This window comes from Enhydra lutris, unplaced genomic scaffold, assembly GCF_002288905.1.
Source record: "Enhydra lutris kenyoni isolate GAN:26980312 unplaced genomic scaffold, ASM228890v2 scaffoldscaffold31, whole genome shotgun sequence".
In the NCBI taxonomy this organism is placed as follows: domain Eukaryota; kingdom Metazoa; phylum Chordata; class Mammalia; order Carnivora; family Mustelidae; genus Enhydra; species Enhydra lutris.
In genome coordinates, this window is record NW_019154115.1 from 5,157,008 (window position 1) to 5,179,979 (window position 22,972).

At 34.6% G+C, this 22,972-nt stretch overlaps 1 protein-coding gene across 2 annotated transcripts in view; it reads left to right on the top strand.

The window, feature by feature from the left end:
- The window catches only part of LOC111153187 (myosin IXA), a 282,109-nt gene that overhangs the window by 156,255 nt on the left and 102,882 nt on the right, over positions 1-22,972 (top strand). For both annotated transcript variants that reach the window (XM_022512043.1, XM_022512044.1), the window contains exons 17-25: positions 2,098-2,241; positions 4,252-4,291; positions 10,709-10,831; positions 13,780-13,860; positions 14,204-14,314; positions 15,160-15,282; positions 17,309-17,458; positions 18,500-18,819; positions 19,434-21,038. In XM_022512043.1, the coding sequence (XP_022367751.1) occupies positions 2,098-2,241; positions 4,252-4,291; positions 10,709-10,831; positions 13,780-13,860; positions 14,204-14,314; positions 15,160-15,282; positions 17,309-17,458; positions 18,500-18,819; positions 19,434-21,038 (2,697 nt within the window). The remainder of the gene's footprint in view (positions 1-2,097; positions 2,242-4,251; positions 4,292-10,708; positions 10,832-13,779; positions 13,861-14,203; positions 14,315-15,159; positions 15,283-17,308; positions 17,459-18,499; positions 18,820-19,433; positions 21,039-22,972) is intronic.

Here is a 22,972-nt window from a genome sequence, read left to right on the forward strand (position 1 = left end):
TCTTTCCTGCTTTGTCGAAGATTAGTTGACCATAAAGTTGAGGGTCTATTTCTGAGCTCTCTATTCTGTTCCATTGATCTATGTGTCTGTTTTTGTGCCAGTACCATGCTGTCTTGATGATGACAGCTTTGTAATAGAGCTTGAAGTCCGGAATTGTGATGCCACCAACTTTGGCTTTCTTTTTCAATATTGCTTTGGCTATTCGAGGTCTTTTCTGGTTCCATATAATCAATAAATATTTTTGAATGAGGGGATATATTCTGCATTTTCATTGGTGTTACATTTTTAATTTTTTGGAGATTTTCATTTCTCTGTTTTCTCAATTTTTAAATTTTTCATAGTATATAGATGTAATATTTTTTTTCTTCTCTAGAATTATTACTGATAGCTTTAAAAAATCTTTTTATACTTCAAGTTGTTTATGTCATGATTGTTTTTGTCTCTGTTTCATGCTAGGGGCTTTCCTCTGATGTCTAGTGAACCGTGGTCAACTGTTCATATTCATACAGAAACAGTAAACTAATTGGAATCTGATTAATTGCGTGTCTAATGTCCAATGTCTGGAACATACCAGTATATCTTTGGGTCTTTCCTCTTAGACCGGTCAGATTCCACACAAAAGTTTATTTTAATTTTCTTGTTGGAGCAGATAGTCCCAGCTGCCAGCATTCTGGAGCCAGTAGGGTAAGAGGACTGGCAATCTATTTTCAGTATTTTCTTTTTTTAAAAGATTTTATTTATTTATTTGTCAGAGAAAGAGAGACAGAAACAGAACACAAGCAGGGGGAGCAGCAGAAAGGCAGAAGCAGACTCCCCACTGAGCAGGGAGCCTGATGTGGGACTCGATCCCAGAACCCTGGGATCATGATCTAAGCCAAAGGCAGACACTTAACCAACTAAGCCACCCAGGAGTCCCTATCTTCAGTATTTTTTTGACTTTTGTAAAGTATAATTACCCCAGTTGTGCCTGGTGCTGTGTAGCCCTTGGACTTTCTCTTTCATCCTCTTGCTTAGATAAAGGAGGAATGGTTATCAGGCTGCATGGAGTTCTGACTGCTTTTAAACTGACTTTCAACTAGTGCTCTTGTTCTTAACCCACATTTCCACCACTTCCACAGGTACCTGGTGCCAACAGCCCTGGAGTCTTTGGGAGTTTTGTAAATATGGGGGCTTCTCAGTCTTCTTCCACAGCCAGTTTAAGATTGCTTTCTATAGGAACCTCTGGGTGGCTCAGTTGGTGAAGGGTCTGCCTTCCGCTCAGGTCATGATCCCATGGTGCTGGGATTGAGTCCTAAATCGGGCTCCTTGCTTGGTGGGAAGCCTGCTTCTCCCTCTACTTGAGCTCTCTCTCTGACAAAATCTTAAAAAAAAAAAAAAAAAAAAAAAAGGTTGCTTTCCATATTTCAAAACTCTGTTACTGTTGTCCCTTATTATATATATTTTTATTATTAGGTGTTTATTCCCTTAAAAATTATTTTATTAAATATTCACAGGTTTCTGGAGGAATCCAAATATGTGGCCAATATGCTATTTTACCTGGAAAGCCCCTATTAATTCTTCATATTTTAATCACTGATAATTTTATCTGTTTTGTTCACTCCTCTATCTCCAGCAGCTAGAATAGTGCTCAGCCCATAGAAGATGCTTAGTAACCTTGGTAGATACTAGTGAGTGAGTGTGTGACCTCCCAGAAAGAAATTAAATATTCCATAGAATGGAGCAGCCTATTAGGATTTTAGATTCCTTTAGTAGTTTTTGGAAGTTCTAAAATCTAACAAAGACAAAAAATATCACATTATGTATAATACCTTATATTACTTACTGATTGTAAATAATTTAATAGATTCAAAGATACTAGCTATATTATATGCTCATCTACGTATACATTTGTATTTGAATGTACCAGAATCCATAGAAAAGGTTAGTTCAAATTGATTGGTAATCTCTGTTGTAATATAATTTTATGCTGGTTTAGCTTTTTCCTAAATTTTGTCTTTAGTTGTTTAAAGTTTCAGGTTTTACTTATTTAAGCAATTTGGAGAATGTTAGATATGTCTCAGTTAACTAAAGCAAATTGTACTTATTTGATTTTTACAGAGATACATTTGATATTGCATGGAATGGCAGAACTGGGATTCGTCAGAGCAGACTATCGAGTAGCACCTCTTTGCTTGATAAGGATGGGATATTTGCTAATTCAGCTAGCAGCAAACTCTTGGAGAGAGCCCATGGAATTCTCATGTTAGTATTGATCAGAAATGTGGATTGCTTTTTATGATTAGTTTATAATTTCTGGCTGAAAAATAAGAGGGATAATGGTGAATCATTTTCATGAGTAGAATTTTGAGCAAAACAAATGGATCAAAAGTTGTATTTAAAGCCGTGAATTTCATGCATTAAGAAGCTGGTGGGTGGTTTGTTTGTTTTCATCTCACTAGGAGAATCATGGTTGGATATATTCATAGAGATGATTATTATTCTTTGACAGACCCTACCTCCAACTAGAGAAAAAAACTTTTAGCTCCTTTTAGGATTCCCAGTCTTGAACCACAAATGTCCTTTAATTTGGACAGTTCTAAGAAACTGGGCAGTAAAATCCCGTATAAAATGGTGACTGGGCCTTCCAGAATGTTAGGTACAACAGCCCCTGTTTCTATTATGGTGATTTGAATGTCAGATTTAGGGCTCCATCAAATTGGCTTTGACTTTTTGTAACTTAGAAGAAGCACTTTGTGAGATGTTTATATAACATTCAAGAGCCTGTCTTTCTACCAAACAATAAACTAGAAAGAACCATGAAAAAAAATGGTGACTGGGAGCATGTATAGTGATACATTACCTTTATCCAGCCTGCCATTCCTCATTACCTGAGTATAGGACTGGTTTGAAGACATAAATATAACTATGCAGGGTGGACCAGTAAAAAATTATTAGCTCCCTGTATCCACATATTTCAGACACTATTTTTGGGCCACTAGCTAGCTAGATGTATGACTAAATTGGATTCTTTAATCCCTCAGTTAATGCTTATCAGTGCTATCAGTTTAAGTCTTGCTATACTACAGACCTGTAAATTAACTCATTTAATCCTCACAACAATTTTAAGAGGTTGGTGGTATTATCATCTTCATTTTACATTATTACATTCTACATTATTTTCCGTTATCACATTGATGAAACTGAGACTTAGAGAAGCTAAAAATTCTACCCAAGTGGGATTTAGATTTAGGTAGAGTTTAGATTCAAGCTCAGGCCTTTCTGACTCCCCAGTTCATGTTCATAAGCTTTGGGCATTATTTCTTTTCTTTTCTTTATCTGTTAAAAAAAAAATCTTGATGTAAATATAATATTGAATTATAAACAAGGAAAAATAATTTTTAATTTTTTTAAAAAGATTTTACTTATTTGTTAGAGAGAGATTGCGCAAGCAGTGGGAGTGGCAGGCAGAGAGAGAAGCAAGCAGATTCCCTGCTGAGCAGGGAGCCAGATGTGGGCCTGATCCCAGGACCTTGGAATCATGACCTGAGCCGAAGGCAGACACTTAACCAGCTGAGCCACTGAGGCGTTCCAAGAATTTTTGATTTCTAAAAGGGGAAAGTCATAAGTTTTTTTTAATAAGTATATTGTAAAAATCCATGAAATTAGGCATCTATTTAAAGTCTTAAAATGGGGGCTCCTGGGTGGCTCAGTGGGTTAAAGCCTCTGCCTTCAGCTTTAGTCATGATCCCAAGGTCCTGGGATGGAGCCCCACATCGGGCTCTCTGCTCAGCAGGGAGCCTGCTTCCTCCTCTCTCTCTCTACCTGCCTCTCTGCCTACTTGTGATCTCTGTCTGTCAAATAAATAAATAATACATATATTCTTCAATAAATAAATAAATAAATAAATAAAGTCTTAAAATGACAGAAGCAAAGTCTCTATAGATATAAGAAAATGGAACTTTATTAATGTCCAAAAGAAGACAGAATTTTAGTTTTGAATGTACAACATTACATTACTGATTACCAGGCTTAAATCTGTTTATACCAGTATCACAGAGCAGGCATTTCTTTTCTTGTTCTCTTTTCCTTGCTTATTTTTCATTACCAAAGGTGCTGCTTAGTTGAATCAGTCAGTGTGTTCATATAAAAGATCTATATCTTGGAAATGGATATATAATATATTATTTTAGTAGAGACTGGAAATTATTCATATGTACAGTCATTTTTTCTAATAGTTTCTTATTTTTCAAATGTAATGATTTGTCTGTATAGGAGAAACAAAAATTTCAAGTCCAGGCCTGGCCTTCCAAAGGTGAGTATTATGAAAAACTTTTTTCTCTTTGTGCCTTACACCCTATTTAATTTTTTATTCCTCATGCAAACAGTCTTTATAAATAATCAAACATAAGCAATACCTTATTTGTACCCAAGATAGGGATTAATTTTGTGTAATTAGTTAGATCCATTTTAGAAATAACACTGGATGTTAGGGAATGGCTAGGTTTAGTGGTTCAGGTAAATATTTGTGATATATCTCATATTCTAGTGTTTGAAAGCATCTGAATTATAAATATTAATTTTTGTTGAGTAATTGTAACTTTACACCTTTTCTTGTATCCTTAAGCCAGGTTAAGGTCAAATTTTGAATTTTACCTGATTTTAAATAATTTCTAATTAGTACTTATCTAACTTATTATCCTTTAGCACTAGTCAGCCAAGTTTTTCTGTAAAGGTCCAGATAAGCTCACAGAACTCTAGTCTTTGTTAACTACTTAACTGTGCTATTGTAGCACAAATGCAGCTATAGACAATATGTAACTGAGTAAATGTGACTATATTCCAGTAAATCTTTATTTTTGGACATTGAAATTTGAATTTCACATAATTTATCACATGTCATTAAATATTATTTTAGTGTTTTTTTCAACCATATAAAAACAGTGGATAAGATTTGGCCCATGGCTTTAATTTTCCTACCATGAACTACATAGTAGATTTTTGGATGGCATTGCAAAAGTATTAAGTTTACTAAAGGAAGAAAAATCTCTTTCTTTCTCTTGTACCATCCCAAAGAAGGCAATCTGTCACTTGTCAACTTTTTTGATAAATTCCGAAATTTAAAAACAAAACTGAGAAAGAACTGTTTATTCTCATGATTCCCTAGTTTAAAAAACGAACAAACAAAAAAATATGAGGTTATTATTTCTTCTACTTAAAGCCTCTTAGGTTTCCAAAGAAAATGTAATACACTGCTTATGTGGTTTCTGGTAGTGGTAGATATTTTTTTTTTTTTAAGATTTTTATTTATTTATTTGAGAGAGAGAATGAAAGAGAGCATGAGAGGGGGGAGGGTCAGAGGGAAAATCAGTAGCCTAATGCAGGACTCGATCCCAGGACCCAGGACCATGACCTGAGCTGAAGGTAGACGCTTAACCAACTGAGCCACCCAGGTGCCCAGCAGATACTGTTTTAAACCATGAAGCACAAAGAAAATTTATGTTACATGGTTTGTAATTATACTCTTGTCATGAAAAGATTTTATGTAAAGAAAAAGGGTACCGCTTTATCATCAAACATCTTATCTTTTCATTTGTGTCTCTTTTTCCTTCACTGTCTCTTTAGTCTTTTGTTTTTGTTTCAAGTTTTTATTTAAATTCTAGTTAGTTAACATGCAGTGTAAACTTGGTTTCAGGGGTAGAAATTAGGGATTCATCACTTGTATAGAACACCCAGCGCGCATCACAAGTGCCCTCCTTAATACCTATCCCCCACTCACCTCCCTCCATCAATCCTCAGTTTGTTCTCTATAGTTAATAGTCTCTTATGGTTTGCCTCCCCCCTCCTTTTTCTTCTTCCCCTACACTGTTTTGTTTCTTAAATTACACATGAGTGAAATTGTATGGTATTTGTCTTTCTCTGACTTATTTCATTCTAGCTCTATCCATGTTGTTGCATATGGCAAGATTTTAATCTTTTTGATGGCTGAGTAATATCATTGTGTGTGTGTATATATATATATTTTAAAAAATGCTGAATCATGTTAGTGTTTTCCTAAAAGTTCTTTGTCATTCTTTCTCATTCCCATTAAAAGCCAAAAATTCTGGGGTGCCTGGGTGTCTCAGTGGGTTAGGCATCTGACTTTGGCTTGGGTCATGATCCGGTGGCGTGTGTGTATATATATATATATATATATATATATATATATATACACACACACACACTATATATATATATATATATACATATTTTTTTATCCATTCATCAGTTGATGGACATTTGGGCTCTTTCTGAAATTGGCCTTTTAGTATTTTGAATGCCACCACTGGGTCTAGCTATTTCTACCATTCTTTTTACTCTCCTCAAATGAATAACTTCTCTTTAAACTTCATATGGTTTAAAAATATTCATGTTGGCTACACCTGAAATAAAAAATTCTATTCAGTTATCAGTCACAGGAATCTCTTCTATTTCTCTATTTATTTTTATTGACGTATAATTTATATACAGTGTTGTACTAGTTTCAGTTTACAACATGTTGATTCATTGATTCTCTTCGTTACTCAGTGCTCACCACCTGTCACCAACAACGTTATTATAATGTTACTGACTATATTCCCTATGCTGTACTTTTCATCTATGTCACTTTTTTATTTTATAACTAGAAGTTTGTATTTCTTAATCCCCTCTATTTCACCCCTTCCCTCTGGAAACTATCACTTTTTTTTTTTTTTTTTTTTTTCTGTATGAGTCTGTTCATTCATTTTGTTTTCTGGATTTCACATATAAGTGAAATCATATGGTATTTGTCTTTCTCTGTCTTACTTCACTTAGCATAATACCCTCTTGATCTATCCATGTTGTCACAGATGCCTAGATCTCATTCTTTTTTATGGCTGAGTAATAGCCCTATTGTGTATATGTGTGTGTTTGAATACATATACCTTACCTCTTCTTCATCCATTCATTTGTTGAGTGTCTGTTGGATTGCTTCCATATCTTGGCTGTTGTAAATAATGTTGCAATAAACGTAGGGGTGTGTATATGTCTGAATTAGTGTTTTCGTTTTCTTTGGGTAAATACTGAGTAGTGGAATTATTGAATCATACGGTATTTCTATTTTTAATTTTTTGAGGAACCTGCATACTATTTTTCATAGTGGCTGTACCAATTTAGGTTCCACCAATAGTGCATGAGGGTTTCCTTTTCTCCACGTACTCACTAACACTTGTTATTTCTTGTCTTTCTGATGCTAGCCATTCTGATAGGTATAAGGTGCTATCTCACTGTGGCTTTGATTTGTATTTCCTTGATAATGAGTGCTTTTGAGCATTTCTTCCTGTGTCTATTGACCATCTATATGTCTTCTTTGGAAAATGTCTCTTTGGTTCTCTGCCCATTTCTTACTTGCTTCATTTTTATTAACCCCTTCTTGGTTATATCATTTGCAGATATCTTCTCCCATTTATTTTGTTGCCTTTTCATTTGGTTGATGGTTTCCTTTACTGTGCAAAGCCTTTTTATTTTGATATAGTTCTAGTATTTATTTTTGCTTTTGTTTCCCTTACCTAAGGAGACATATCTAGAAAAATGTTGCTAAGGCTGGTGTTCAGAGGGATTACTGCTTATGTTTTTTTCTAGGGTTTTTGTGGTTTTGGGTCTCACATTTAGGTCTTTAATCCAAATTTGAGTTTACTTTTGAGTATGGTGTGAGAAAGTGGTCCAGTTTCATTCTTCTGGATGTAGCTGTTCAATTTTCCCAATACCTTTTATTGAAGAAGTCTTTCCGCATTGTATATTCTTGTCTTCTTTGTCACAGATTGATCATGTGTGGGTTTATTTCTGGGCTCTGTATTCTGTTTCATTGACTTTATGTCTGTTTTGATTAATACCATAGTTTTGATTAATACAGCTTGGTAGTATATCTTGAAATCTGGGATTTTGATACCTCCAGTTTTGTTCTTCATTTTTCAGGTTGCTTTGGCTATTCAGGGTCTTTTGTGGTTCCTTACCAATTGTAAGATTATTTTTCTACTTATGTGAAAAATGCTTTTGGTATTTTGATAGGGATTGCATTGAATCTATAGATTGCTTTGGTAGTATAGGCATTCTAACAAATATTAACTCTTCCAGTTCTTGAGCATGGAATATGTTTCCATTTATTTGTCATCTTTAGTTTCTTTCATCAGTGTATTTTAGTTTTCATAGTACAGGTCTTTAACCTTCTTGATTAAGTTTATTCAAAGGTATTTTAATCTATTTGGTGCAGTTGTAAATGGAACTGTTTTCTTAATTTCTCTTTCTGCTATTCATTATTAGTGTATAGAAACAACAGATTTTTGATATTAATTTTGTATTCTGTAACCACTGCATTCACTTATTATTTCTAATAGTTTTGTGTCAGTCTTTAGAGTTTTTTATGTATAATATTATGTCATTCGCTAACAGTATCAGTTTAACTTCCTCTTTACCAACATGGCTGCCTCTTACATTTTTGTTTTTGTTGTCTGACTGCTGGGGCTAGGACTTCCAGTACTATGTTGAATAAAAATGACAAGAGGAAAGCAGTGGATATCTTTGTCTTGTTCCTGATATATGGTATTTTGTCAGAGTAGTTGCAAATATTTTTCCGTGTCAGTAAATTCAGGTTACAGTATGTTTATGAACTGTGTAGTATTTAGTTGTATGGCTAAAGCAGACTTTATGAAAATAATTCTATATAATTGTATATCTCTTGTTTTTCACTGTTTTTTGAAGTACATTGTCAGAAATAATTTTCAGATCTTCTTTGATAATCTCCTTAAATAAATACCTATAAGTGAAATTGTTTATCAGGAAAGTTATACTGATTTACATTCCTAAGAACAGTGCATAATTATGTTTATTTTTTCACAATTTTGCAAATACTAGGTTTTGTTAATCTTTGTTATGTTGCCAATCTGATATGCAGAAATTCTATTCTTTTTTTCAGAAAATCTGTTTTTTTTTTTAAAGGTTTTATTTATTTGAAAGTGAGAAAGCAAGAATAAGCTGGGGGGAGGGGTGAGGAGAGAGGGAGAAGCACAGATTCTCCACAGAGCAGGGAGCCCCAATGGCAGGCCTTGATCTCTCTGAGATCAGAATCTGAGCTGAAAGCAGATGTTTAACCGACTGAGCCACCCAGGTGCCCCAGAAAATCTCTTCAAAAGAAATGTTCTTTTTTTTAATTATAAGTCAGGTCGAATGATTGTCATTATGTTATTTGTCATTTGTGCTTTATTTGAGAATCAGCTGTTTCAGGTCTTTTGTTCATTTATAATTGTGGGATGAGTTTTTAAAGGAATTTTTATAGTTCTTATGTATAGATAATAAGTATTTGTCATTGTTGGAAAAATTTTATTTAGTTGCATTTGTTAAAATATGTATTATACTTGTTGCCACTTGAAGGTTTATATCTTTAAGTGTTTATATTGTCAAAATTAATATTTTTAGACTTAAATTTGTCATGTTTTTAACTCAGTTCTGTGCTTCTCATACAATAAAATTTTTAGTACTTTTTGAATAACCTTATATAGTTGTACATATGTACAGATACATTCTTTCCATGGCCAGACTCACTGCCATAATTATGGTATGATTTTAAAAATTGTGAATGGCTACAAAAGCTCTCAAATACTTCATTAATATCCTATTTTATATTCTTTAGTTGCTTTATGTATAACTCCTATCTTATTATTGAAAGATTAGTAATTAGTGTATCGGGATTATGGTTGATAGGGTTGATGTTTTGTTTTTCTCTGTATATTTCTGGTTTATGTGCGTAGCCTTTGGATTGAATTTAATTTATTGTCTCTGTGAATCAGGATTCAGTTACAGATAATAATAGTAACTGTGGATTTTTTTTTAAAGATTTTATTTATTTATTTGACACAGAAAGAGAGATCCAAGTAGGCAGAGAGGCAGGCAGAGAGAGAAGGGGAAGCAGGCTCCGCGCCAAGCAGAGAGCCCAATGTGGGGCTCGATCCCAGGACACTGGATCATGACCCGAGCCGAAGGCAGAGGCTTAACCCACTGAGCCACTGAGGCGCCCCAACTGTGGATATTTTTAAGTAGAAAAGGACTTAATTCAAAGAGGCACTTACAAAATCATTAGAAGTCTTGGAGTTTCTAAGTGTAGTGCAGAACTGACTCCTGCTGTAATCAGCTAGGAAAGTAGGAAACTGCCATTCTAGCTGCTGCTTCCAGACACACACTACCTGTAGTATGATCCAGGAATCAGAAAGGAGCAGCTACAACTATTGGCTCCAGGGCTAAGGTGCATTTACCCAGAGTTTCAGTGACAACACAAATTCTCTGTACTCTGCCTCTCAACTCATAAAGGTAGTACCTGGACTTTGGGATCACAAAAAAGCTAAAGTACTTTGATGTGCCTGCTTGTCAGAAGAAACAGAAGCTCGTAATCAAAGTCTGGTTCAGTTATATCTTTCTAGTTTCACATGTGGGATTTTAAATGATAAGCTTAAATTGCATCTGGAGGCCAGATGCAAGAGAATTTGAGAAATGCAGTTTTCTTTTTAGTTGGAAAGCTTCTGCAGGAAAACAGGAGGAAGATGGATGGATGTTGAATATCCAATCTCTCATATTCACCATAGTCATTATACATAGGTGATAATGAAAACTGGATTATAACTTTGTTTTTCCTGTTCTTTGATTAATTTATGTGAGGAATATGATTTTTCTCACTTCTTTTTAGCACTTGCTAGAGGTAAATTCTTTAAAGCACCTGACAAGACTGACGCTACAGGATCGCATCACCAAGTCTCTTCTTCATTTGCACAAGAAGAAAAAGCCTCCCAGTATCAGTGCCCAGTTTCAGGTTATTTCTTATTTTACCTTTTTATTAAAAAAAGGGCTTTCTTTAGAGGACTCTGTTTCATTCAAAATGACATTGAAAAGTCAAGATCATCTTCAAGATACCTGAATGGAAGATGATACATATGACTTAAAAGCCATATTATAGTGGTCATTTTGGAGAGAAGTAACAGGGGTGGAAAAGTCAGCTGTCTCTCTTTTTCATCCCTTTATGTGTGGGTGGTGGATATCCCAGAGAGTACTTCATTGTTTTCAGTGTGAGGAGACAGGCAGCAGAAAACTGATACTATAAATAAAACCTGCGTTTAAGCCCTACTGCCCAGATACAGTCACTGTTAACATAATGTGTATCTTTTTTCTATATACATTTTAAACTTCATGCTACTCCCATTTATATTTAACTAAATGAGATTGCTGATATTTTCTGGTTTTATTTTAGTTTTAGATACATAGAAATCCATTTCCTTTTATTGTGACTGGGCATTTGGCAATAAATGTGATCATAATAAATCAAATAACAATTATATAATTGTCAAGCTGACTTTTATTCTTTGAACATATATCTATGTCTTAAGTTTTCTATAATACTTATATATTAGCCTTACAATAAGAGGAAAAGACATCTAAAAAGGATTATTTTTTCAAAGATAAAATAATCCTTTTTAGATGTCTTTTCCTCTTATTATAAGGCAAAGATAGTTCATTTATAGTAGCAGGAGGCTGATTGGTGGTTTGCTAGGGCTGTGAGCAGGAGCAGTTATTAGTTGCATTGGGCAGGAGGGAAATTTTTGGGCCGATGGAAGATTTTTACATCTCACTTGTAGTGATGTTTGTACAGTTATATCAGCTTACTAAAGATCATTGCTATATATACTATAATGGGTATATTTTTATATTACTTAAATTATATTTCAATAAAATTGTTAAAAACAATTTTATTTAAAAAACAATAAAATTGTTAAAATCTCACTATTAAGAGAATGAAAAGGCAAGCTGCAAGGTATGAAAATATACTAGCAATACAACTTAAAAAGACCTTGTATATGGAATATATGAAGAACCACAAATCAATTTTTTAAAAAGACAGATACCCTAATTGAAATGGGCAAAAGTCTTGAATAGCCAAAACTTGTCTGATCTCAAAAGTTGTAATCCACAAAGCCAATGAGCCTATTAAATACCTGCCCAACATTATTAGTCATCAGAGAAATGCAAATTAATACACATTTGCTTGCATGGCTGGAATAAGAAAAGACTGATTATACAAAGTGTTCGCAGGGATGTGGAGCAACCAGAACTTTGATACACTGCTATTGAAATATAAACTGATGCAGGTATTTGGAAAATAGTTGAAGGATATGTAGAAGAATGCCCATAGCAACTTTATTCATAATAGCCCAAATTGGAACAAATAAATTTCCATCTTCAGTGAGTTATTTAGTTGTGGCATAGTCATATAAAGGATCCCTACTATATAGCACTGAAAATGTGCAAAATATAATTAAATGCAACAAATACAAACTAGAACATAGTGTGTCTTGGGTTTTATGTGCGGTCATAGAACAGGCAAAACTAACTTACCATCTTAGAAGTCAGGGTAATGGTTACCCTTGGTTCAGGTGTGGAGGTAGGTAACTTAGGGATAGCGACTTGCTAAATTCAATGGGATAGGGTAAAGAGGGGCTTCAAAGGTTCTGGTAATATTTTGATTATTGAGTTGGGCTTTGGATACAAGAATGTGTTCCTTTTGTGAAAATCTGTCAAACTGTATACTTGTGATTTAAGCATTTTATTTTATGTATTTTATACTACAATAAACATTTCTGAGAAAAAAAGAACACTTAAAAAGTAAAAAAAAAAGTATATGTTGCTATAATATATATGACAGTAATAATAGGAATCTATATGGTTATAAGGCTTCTAAGTTTTACTTGAAGTCATGAAATACTAACTCTGAGCAGACTGTGACAAGTTAAGTTTCCATATTATAATCTGTAGAGCAGCCACTAAAAAATATTACGAAGAAATATAACAGAGAAGCCAATAGATAAATAGAATACTAAAAAACAAAATATGTTATCTGACCATAACGTGGATTTAAACCAGAAATCAATAAAGGAAAGATAATAATCCCCAGATATTTGGAAAATAAAAGGCAGACATCTAAATAATACATGAGTCAAAGAGATTTTTAAAATATTTTAAATGAAAGTGAAATATCAAAGTTTGTGCAGTGTAGCTAAAGCAGTGCTCCAAGGTTCATTGATAACATTAAATGCTATTAATGAAAGGAAAAAGATCTCAAATCAATAACATAAGCTTCTCTCTTAGGAAACTAGCAAAAGAAAAACATATAACTAATTCCAAAGCAAGCAGATGGAATGAAATGATAAAGATAAAAAACAGAAATCAGTGAAATTGAAAACAAAAATAATAGAGAAAATTACAAAACCAAAAAGTTGGTTCTTTGATAAGATAAAAAAAAGTTATAAACCTCTAGCTAGATTAATCAGGAAAAAAAAGAGGTAAAGTACAAATTATCAGTATCAGGAATGAAAGAGGGGACATCACTAGCATGAACACTGAAAGTGGGGGACTACTAGCTAGTGGATACCCTACTGGAGATTTTCAAAGTTGTTTTAGGAACACATGAATTTGAATAAATGGTTTCATGAAATGTGAAGAAAAGTGAAAAATTTATTCTAGACTTATGTTATTCTGTAATATATCTGCAATTTATACTGTTGCCAAAATATCAGCTCTATGATTAAACTACCATCCTTCTTAATTTAATCAGTATGGGAGTATACACAATTCTCTTGAGAAAGAAAGCTCTTTCTGTGTATACCATTGTTTCAGCATAGATTGCCAACATTATTGTTTGTATTTGTAAATTATTTCCTGCCAGTTTGAAATGGGAGAAAATGCTTAATACATTGCTCTGTATTGCAGGCCTCCTTAAGTAAGCTGATGGAGACACTTGGTCAAGCAGAACCCTATTTTGTAAAATGCATTCGCTCTAATGCTGAAAAGGTAAAAATGTCCTGTAAATCAGAGCTTCTAGCTCCACTTACTTCAAACCAGGTTTTACATTTTTTTAAGGAGAGTAAGTAGAGGAAAGAGCTATCTATAATCTTTTAAATGAAAACAGTGTTCTGTATTTTCTGTAGGTGCCCTTCTAATTTCTGTACTTAACTGTCTTTTTGGTATTTATATGGGCTTGATTTAGTGTTTCCTAAAAATCTGAGAAGCAAATATGTTATGAAATTCCATCATAAAAAAGAATTTTATGCAAGTTAACCATACTTATGAGAGAAACATTAATTTGGAGCTCTCTTCGTCTGGTTTAATCTTTTTTCCATTTGCTTTGTTTTAGCTGCCATTAAGATTCAATGATGCCTTAGTGCTTCGACAGCTTCGGTACACTGGAATGCTAGAGACCGTTCGAATTCGCCAATCCGGATACAGCTGCAAATATGCTTTCCAGGTTATGTTTTTATAGTGATATTTAAATTATATACACTTAAGTAAGTTATTCCTGTGTCTTGCTTATTTTTTATTTGGGACTCACTTGTTTATTTCTCCTATTTCTTCATTTGCATCCCATCTTTTGTATAAAGAATTGAAGAGGGATAGAGAGTACTCACTTCCATTGAATGGCAGCAATCTTACTAAACTTGTGTTGTGATAAAATCCAGTTCCTGGCTATTCTCATTTTATCTGAATTTTGCCAGTACTAAGTTTACTCATAACACAGTAGTTCTTCCTACTGATTACTCCAGTAATTGAAATAGTTCAATCAGAACTAATTCAAAAGATTCCATTTAGTTTTCTGCAAAGTTCCCTCAGCAAAATTTTCTCATGGTAAGCTGCCAACAGGGCTTACAGTTATTCTCATCAGCTGTTGTATATAGAAATTATGGTGAAGATTTTCAGCAGCTGAGCAGGTTCTTTGCTGTTTCTGGGAGGGAAAGCTTCGTTCTCAATTATACTCTGACACCTTTGCATATTTTTCTGCTAAAAATTTCAGTTATTAAATAACTTTTTCTTTGGTCATTAATTTAGCTTTCTCAAGAGGGACCATTAGTTTCTGCTTTTTTCTTCTTCAGTTCCCCTTTGATAACAAAATATGTAGAATTCACTATCTTCTCTCCACCCCCCCACCACCATTTTACAAATTAACTGTAATTTTTTAAATTAAGAAGTAATTTCTTGGTTTTAGTCTGTTAAAAGATGAGGAAAGGATCAATAAAAGGGCAATTAGCTGCTTTAGGACCATGTTTACATATAATTTTCTTGTGATTTTACAACATTTTTCTTTTCATTTTTCAGGATTTTGTGAGCCACTTCCATGTACTTCTTCCCCGAAATATTATTCCATCCAAATTTAACATTCAGGATTTCTTCAGGAAAATAAATCTTAATTCAGATAATTACCAAGTTGGAAAATCCATGGTAAATATAATATATACAGTCCTTATCAAATTTGAGTACATTTTTATATTAAAATAATAATGGCAATCTTTCCCCATGAGAATATTTATGAAAAAGTTAGTGTACCAGATATCATTATGGGAAATTGATTAGACCAAGATTTTTACTTAGTATCGTTCGTATCAACCAAAGAGCTTCTGGCCAGTGCTCCAGTTCTGCCCATAGTTTTAACTGCCTAAAAACAATCTCCTCCCAGGTATTCTCTCTCTTTTTTTTTTTTTTTGTAGGAGAACGCTTGGTTTTACTCTATTAGCAGACTTCAGTTATACAATACAGTATCATCAACTATAGTCACCATGTTATGCATTATATCCTCAGACCTCAGTTAAAATGGAAAGTTTGTAGCCATTTACCAGCCTCTCCCTATTTCACCCATCTTCCACCCCAGCCCCTGGCAATCACCTCTACTAACCACTTCTATGTATTTGATATATTTTTTAGATTCCACTGTTAGTTTGCAACTTCCTTGGGGGCTCTGCTGTTGTAGCTGCCCTCCCCCCGTCCCAAGTGGAAGGCAGGGAGAGACCAAAGAAAGAACCAGGCTATTTCATATTGGTGGGCAGCAGCTTTATGAAGCTGGAACTTAAGAGGTTTGTGTTGTGCAGAGGCAAAAACACGACCTCCACCCTGCCTGCTAAATTTTAAAGTTTATACAGAGGCAGGTATTCTACTGAAATCTTCAACTCAACTTGCTCAGTGACCTTATCCAGATTTTCCCACTGTCATTAATTTATCAACTGCCTTTTATCTCTGTCATCCTTCTTCTAGGTTATGAGATTTGGCCTAGCCTTCACTTTAATCCTTTTACAAAGTTCTTTTTCTTTTTTTCCTCACAAATGATTCTCAGAGTATCTCTCCCTTTTTCTTCATTTCTACTACTTGCATTTTAGTTTGTTCCTTAGCTCTCACTTACATTTCTCTTACAGTAAACAGATCCCTCATCCAATTTCAGTCCTTGTCATTCCATTTACCTCATTCTACCCATAGTATCAAAATCATAATCTTAATATACCTCTTTCTCTTATGTTGGCTTCCTGCTTAATACTAATCCCATGATAACCTCCCCATTCAATTCAAACATCTCTCTCTTCAAGAACCTCCATATCATGACTTCATACCATTTACTATCTTCTTTATGAACCCTGTATATGCTGCCCTGAACATGTACATTTGTTATTTCCGGCTCCTTGTTTTGCTCAGGTAGAAACCTCTGTCTTTTGCCCTTAAAGTTTATGGTTTTCCTTTTTGTGTATCTAATACCTATCTCTTCTTTTTTTAAAATAGTTTAAAATTTTTGACAGACATGGAAGGTGATGGGTATGTTAATTAGTTTGTGATAATTACAGTGGATACATATATCAAAATAACCCACTGTATACCTTAAATATATACAGTTGTTTCTGTCCACCTGCTTTTAAGGGTAAAGTGCAAATCGTATTTCCAGAGGGTCTATGTCTAAGTTATATTTGCTTTATCCTATACCCCAAAGATTTATTAATGGAATGAAAGAGTAAATAAACTGGTTAATAGCCTTGGGTAGCAAGAAACTCTTGATGCATACTGGGTTTCAAAAAGACTATTGTTATTGATTTATTCATATTATCATCAAACTTCAAGAACTGTGTTTCTCAACTTTTCTCCCCGCACCCTAACTAATATCCTTGAAAATAGGAAAAATGACGTTATCAGTGGTACATTGTCTCATGAGGGCAGTGAATTTCCCAAGGGAATAATATATCACAATCTGTAAGACTGGGAATTTTATAATCATGTCCATTTTTCCATTTTCCCTTCTATATTTTAATGTCTCTATTTTAATTTGAGAATGACTTCTTTAGATAAATGGATAGAAATGTTTATTAGTACTGCTTTTCATGTCTACCATTGTATTCTTCTCTAAAGAAGCTTACCACAGAAAGGATGATTCATGCAATATATTTCTCATTTCTTCTTAAGCTGTATTCCTCATCTTTCTTCTTTTTGGTAGGTGTTCCTAAAGGAACAGGAACGACAGCACCTACAAGATCTGCTTCACCAAGAGGTGCTCCGCAGGATCGTATTGTTGCAGCGATGGTTCAGGGTTCTGCTGTGTAGGCAGCATTTTCTCCATCTGAGACAGGCATCCATCATTATCCAGGTTGGAAGCAAAGGATTCCTCCCATGAGATTTGCTAGTTAATGTGGCCTGGCCTTTATTTTAGTAATCAGAATTTTACTGTGAAACATTTGAATAAGAATATAAACTTCAGAGATGAGAATGTGTCCTATTCATCTTTTTTAAACATTCATGTTTATTTATGTATTTGAGAGAGAGAGAGAGAGAATGCACAGGGGGAGGGGCAGAGGGAGACGGTAGAAAGAGAATCTCAAGCAGACTCCCTGCTGAGTGCAGAGCCTGACACAGTGTTTGATCTCATGACCATGAAATCATGACCTGAGCTGAAACCAAGAGTTTGATGCTTAACCTACAGAGCCACCCAGGCACCACTCCTGTTCATTTTTGAAATTTTCATTTCACCCAACAGATTACGTATTATAATAATAGGTATATAATAATAGACTATTGATAAATACTGATAAAGTTGAGTTTAAATTAAATTGAATTTTAGCTATAATATCTTACAAGGTATGGTTGGGACAAAGAAGTTATATGCCTTAATTTTTGATGACATAGTTATATTTGTTTGATAGTTTCCTGAGAATATGAGAGTTACATATACATTGTTGTTGCTCTGTACTCATCTTGGAAGATAGGTATCTTATTTCGTATTTTTCTGTCTTATTTTCTCTCTCATTGATTTATATAACTGTTCTCCTCCATAGGCCTTTTTTGTTTATGTAAGAAAATCTTTAGAATCTTAATCTTTGAATCATGTGCATGTTGACCTTAAATCCATTAATATTGGCAAACCGTAGCATGAGAAGATAATGTAATTTGTTAAAGCATCAAAAATTTTTAAATTATTTTAAGTTCTGTAATTAACTTCATTGAGGTTGTATTTTCTAGAAGAGTTGTTTTAGCCAGGCGTATCTGGAAAAGGAAAACTTTTTTTCCCCCCACTTTAATTATGTGCCACTTAACTCTAGCCACTTAACCTTTAATTGTGACGTAATATTTTTTTTTTTCTGTGAAAATATGGCATAAGATAAGACAGCAGTTTTTTTTGTTTTCCCCACAGCGATTCTGGAGGAATTACCTAAATCAGAAGCAAGTCAGAAATGTAGCTGTGCAAAAGGATGTTTTAGTTATGGCTAGTGCAGCCACTCTGCTCCAGGCCTCCTGGCGTGCTCACTTAGAGAGGCAGAGGTATTTGGAGCTCCGGACTGCAACTATCATCATCCAGCAGAGATGGAAGGAATATTATAGACAGAGACATATGGCTGCTGTCTGCATTCAGGCAAGATGGAAAGGCTACAGGGAAAGTAAGAGGTATCAAGAACAAAGAAACAAAATCATCCTTTTGCAATCAATTTGTAGAGGATTCAGAGCAAGACAAAGGTAATCTTTGTTGCTATGATAGTTACTCCTTCTTTCTTTTGAAGTATTTTATGTCTCTGCTCCAACACTTGCCTAACTTGTATTAGAATTGGTTATGTATAATTTTGTCTTCTCTAGTAGGCCGTTATACTCCTAGCAGTTTTAACCCACATTGTGTGGTCTATAATAGAAGCCAAGTAGATGTTTATTGAATTAAATTGGATTGAAAACCTACATGGTCTATGGTTATAACTGCTAAGAGTTAACTTTTACATTCAGTTGAATCTTTAAAAATTGGCAATATTCAATTGTTTTTACCTTTAGAAACTTTAATTTCATTTTAAGGTTTATCTTAAAGATATTTTTTAATGAGAGCTTTACTTCTGTGTTAATTTATGTTTTGACTAGAATGTTGTATTAGAAATAATGCACTTAATAATCTTAATTAATTAATTAATAATCTTAATAAAATATAATCTCACTCATAGAAATGGAATTATGAAATGTGCATCCAAGTTAGCTTAAGAAGAAAAATCTGGAACTTTCCATATGTTTCTTAAATTCTCAGTAAAATGTATTTTCTCCAATAGTAAGTAGAAGATAACCTCTAACCCATTTTCCCCTGTTTTCTATAGGTTTAAAATTTTAAAAGAACAAAGACTGAAAGAAACAAAACTAGAACTTGGATTGGCAAATACTGAGCCTTCTGGAGCTCTGGAAATCCAGGGTTCAGACCCTTCAGAATGGGAGGATTGTTCCTTTGATAACAGAGTTAAAGCTATAGAGGAATGTAAGTCTGTGATAGAGAGTAATCGAATTAGCCAGGAAAGTTCAACAGACTGCTTGAAAGAGTCCCCAAACAAGCGACAGGAGAGAGCCAGAAGCCACAGTGGTGCAGACTTGCAGGAAGAAGTGATTGTCAGAGAGAGACCTAAGTCCTTGGAGGATCTCCACCAAAAAAAAGTAGGTCGGGCCAAAAGAGAAAGTCGGAGAATGAGAGAATTAGAGCAGGCTATATTTAGTTTAGAATTGTTGAAAGTTCGTTCTCTTGGTGGCGTATCTCCCTCCGAGGAACGTAGATGGTCTACAGAACTGATGCCGGAAGCCCTTCAGTCTTTACATGGTACACCTGACAGTGAAAGCTCTCAGGGAAGCTTGGAACTTCTGAGTTGTGAGGAAAGCCAGAAGAGCAAACTGGAATCCATAACTTTAGATGAAGGAGACTTGCAGCTTCAGTCACCTAAAATATCTAGCAGTCCAAAATTTGATTCGCAGAACAATGCCGTCAGTGCCTCAGGTGAGACTAACTATACTTTGATTGAAAAGGGGGCATCCTCTGACTCAGTCTATTTGAAGAATGGGACTATGAAGGAAAAACTGGTTTGCAGTTCTGAATCTATTACCTGTAAGCCACAGCTGAGAGACCCCTTTATTTCAAATAGTTTGCCTACGTTTTTTTATATCCCTCAACAAGACCCACTGAAAACAAGTTCCCAACTAGATACAAGTATCCAGAGAAACAAGCTATTAGAAACTGAAGAAACACTTTCAGCTCTCACTTCGGATATCAACAGGGAAGCCAGAATGTACCACTTTCCAGGAGAAAATCAAGTTGTTACATCTTTGAATACAGATTCTTCTAATACTGTGCTGAAGAAGTTAGAAAAGCTAAACATTGAGAAGGAAGAAAGGCAAAAGCAGTTGCAGCAGCAGAATGAAAGAGAGATGATGCAACAGATTCGTCAGCAGACAGGTATTTTAGAGAAGGAGCGTAAAGCCTTCAAGACGATTGAAAAGCCAAGAACTGGGGAGTCCTTCCTGACACCATCTTTCCATCCATCAGAGCAAAGAGCAGAGAGGCCATCCTCCCTCCTTATTCTGAATACCCTAAATAAGGAAGAGCCCAATGTAGTAGGGCCTCCATCAGTAACAGTAAAAGATGCAGCTCTTCTTCCAAAAGATAGCCCTTCTGCTCACCCACCCCAGAAGGACCGACCTGTCACCTTGTTCTTTGAAAAGAAAGGAGGCCCATGCCAGTCTGCTACTACCAAGGAATTATCCAAGACAGACAGAATATGCACCCAACTGAATGTAGCCAGTAAACTCTCTAATAATCGTATTTCAAAAAGAGAACACCACAGACCTACTCAGTCTTATAGCCACAAATCTGATGACTCCTCCAGAGATGGAAATACTAGGGTTATTTTCTTCACACCAAAGGACAATATGAGTATTTCCCTGTAAGTGAAATGCTTATTTATTTTATGTATATTAATGGGAAACTTTTTGGAGAATTTTATTAAGGTTCCTTAATCTACTTCAACTGTTTGTATGGGTGCTACTGAAATTAGCCATTTTCTCTGTGTTTAAAAAAAAAAAAATTCCCTAATCGTTGACTCTAGCAGCTACCTGAAATTGAATATAATTATACCATAGAAATCTTTGACTAATAAGCACAGATAGAGTTTTTTGGTTCCTCCTCATTAAGTGAGAAAGCATTTGTGAAGGGCAGTACAGTGCCTGTAAACACAGTAGGCATTTAGCAAATGCTGGTTGCTCTAGATCTCTGGGGTGTGGCAAGTCCAATCTTACTAGTATCAGGCTTTATTTTTTTTTTTTAATTTATTTATTTGACAGACAGAGATCACAAGCAGGCAGAGAGGCAGGCAGAGAGAGAGGAGGAAGCAGGCTCCTTGCCGAGCAGAGAGCCCGATGTGGGGCTCAATCCCAGGGCCCTGAGATCATGACCTGAGCCGAAAGCAGCGTAAGCCGCTGAGCCACCCAGGCGCCCCTAGTATCAGGCTTTAAAGTTAATGTACTTTGTCCCGGCATTTAGCCTATTTATGGTCTTAAGTATTTCATACTATTTTTGTGTGGTAAAAAAAAACACAAAAAATTTAATTTACCATCTTAACCATTCTTAATTGTACAAGACAGTAGTGTTAACTATATGCATATTGTTGTGCAGTGGATCTCTAGAACTTTTTCATATTGCAAAAGAAACTCTTATTACCCATCAAACAGTTATACTCCTTTCTCCTTACTCGAAGCTCCTAGCAACTGTCATTCTACTTTCTAAGAGTTAAACTACTTAAACAGATGGCTTATATAAGTGGAAGTTCTTTATACTTTTAAGTTTTCTTAACCAGTGGTCACCATGAGAAAAGCACTTTTTAGGCGGAACATAAAAGCAAAGATGATAAAATTTAAGAAATTTGTATTAAGTCTTTGTATACAGTGGATTCTCTCAGTTCTTATGGGAAAATGTCAATGTTTAAGTAAAAGGAGGGTATATATCTTAGAGATAAAAAATTAAATTTCACATTTACTGTGGAAAATAACCTTTTCTCTCTTATAGTTTGAGCTTTTAATCTTTCAGTCTTTAAAATTATGTACAGAGTTTATAGACCCTTTGTAAATACAAGCAAGAGATCATTGATATTTTCCATCAGGGATTTTTGTATGGTGTTATGAGATGCAGTTGGACTAAATGACAGCTTGAGATCCTATGCTTGCCCATTAACCTAGAGATTGCCCCAAAATTCAAAGACCTTATGTAGCATATATAAGCCCATCAGAGTGTTAAAAGTATTATTTCCTATGATTCTGATGAAGTTTAGTGATGGGAGGTATGTGTTTGTGTTGTATGTGTATGTGTAGCTGTTGGATCCATGAATGTGTTCTATAGAAGGCATACTTACAGATTTCAAAAACATTAATATTTTTGTGAATTCTTGCAAACGTCTTTTATCATTTTCCAAGATAAACAGTCTTAGGGCTACTTGATCTAGTTTGCTTTTACCCCATTAAGATCTACTTATCTTCAAAATTATTATATATTAGGTTATGTCAAAGCTTATGTAACATTCATACTTAAAATCTTCTTGTTGCATTTTATAGAATCGTAAATGTTGGTGTTTCTCAGTTATTTTTTCCAGCTCGCACATATTATAAATGAGATCACTGAAGCCTGCAGAGGTGAAATGACTTGTTCAAGGTCGCATACTAAGAAATTGCAGGGAATAGAACTTGAGTTTCATGATTAGGAATCACTGTTGAGTTTCATGATTAGGAAGTAATGTTAGTGTTAGTGTTCTTTCTATGCCACAGATAAGTGTATAGTGGTCTTCATCTGTTTAATGAAGGAGAACAAAAGAGAAATCATGGAGAAATC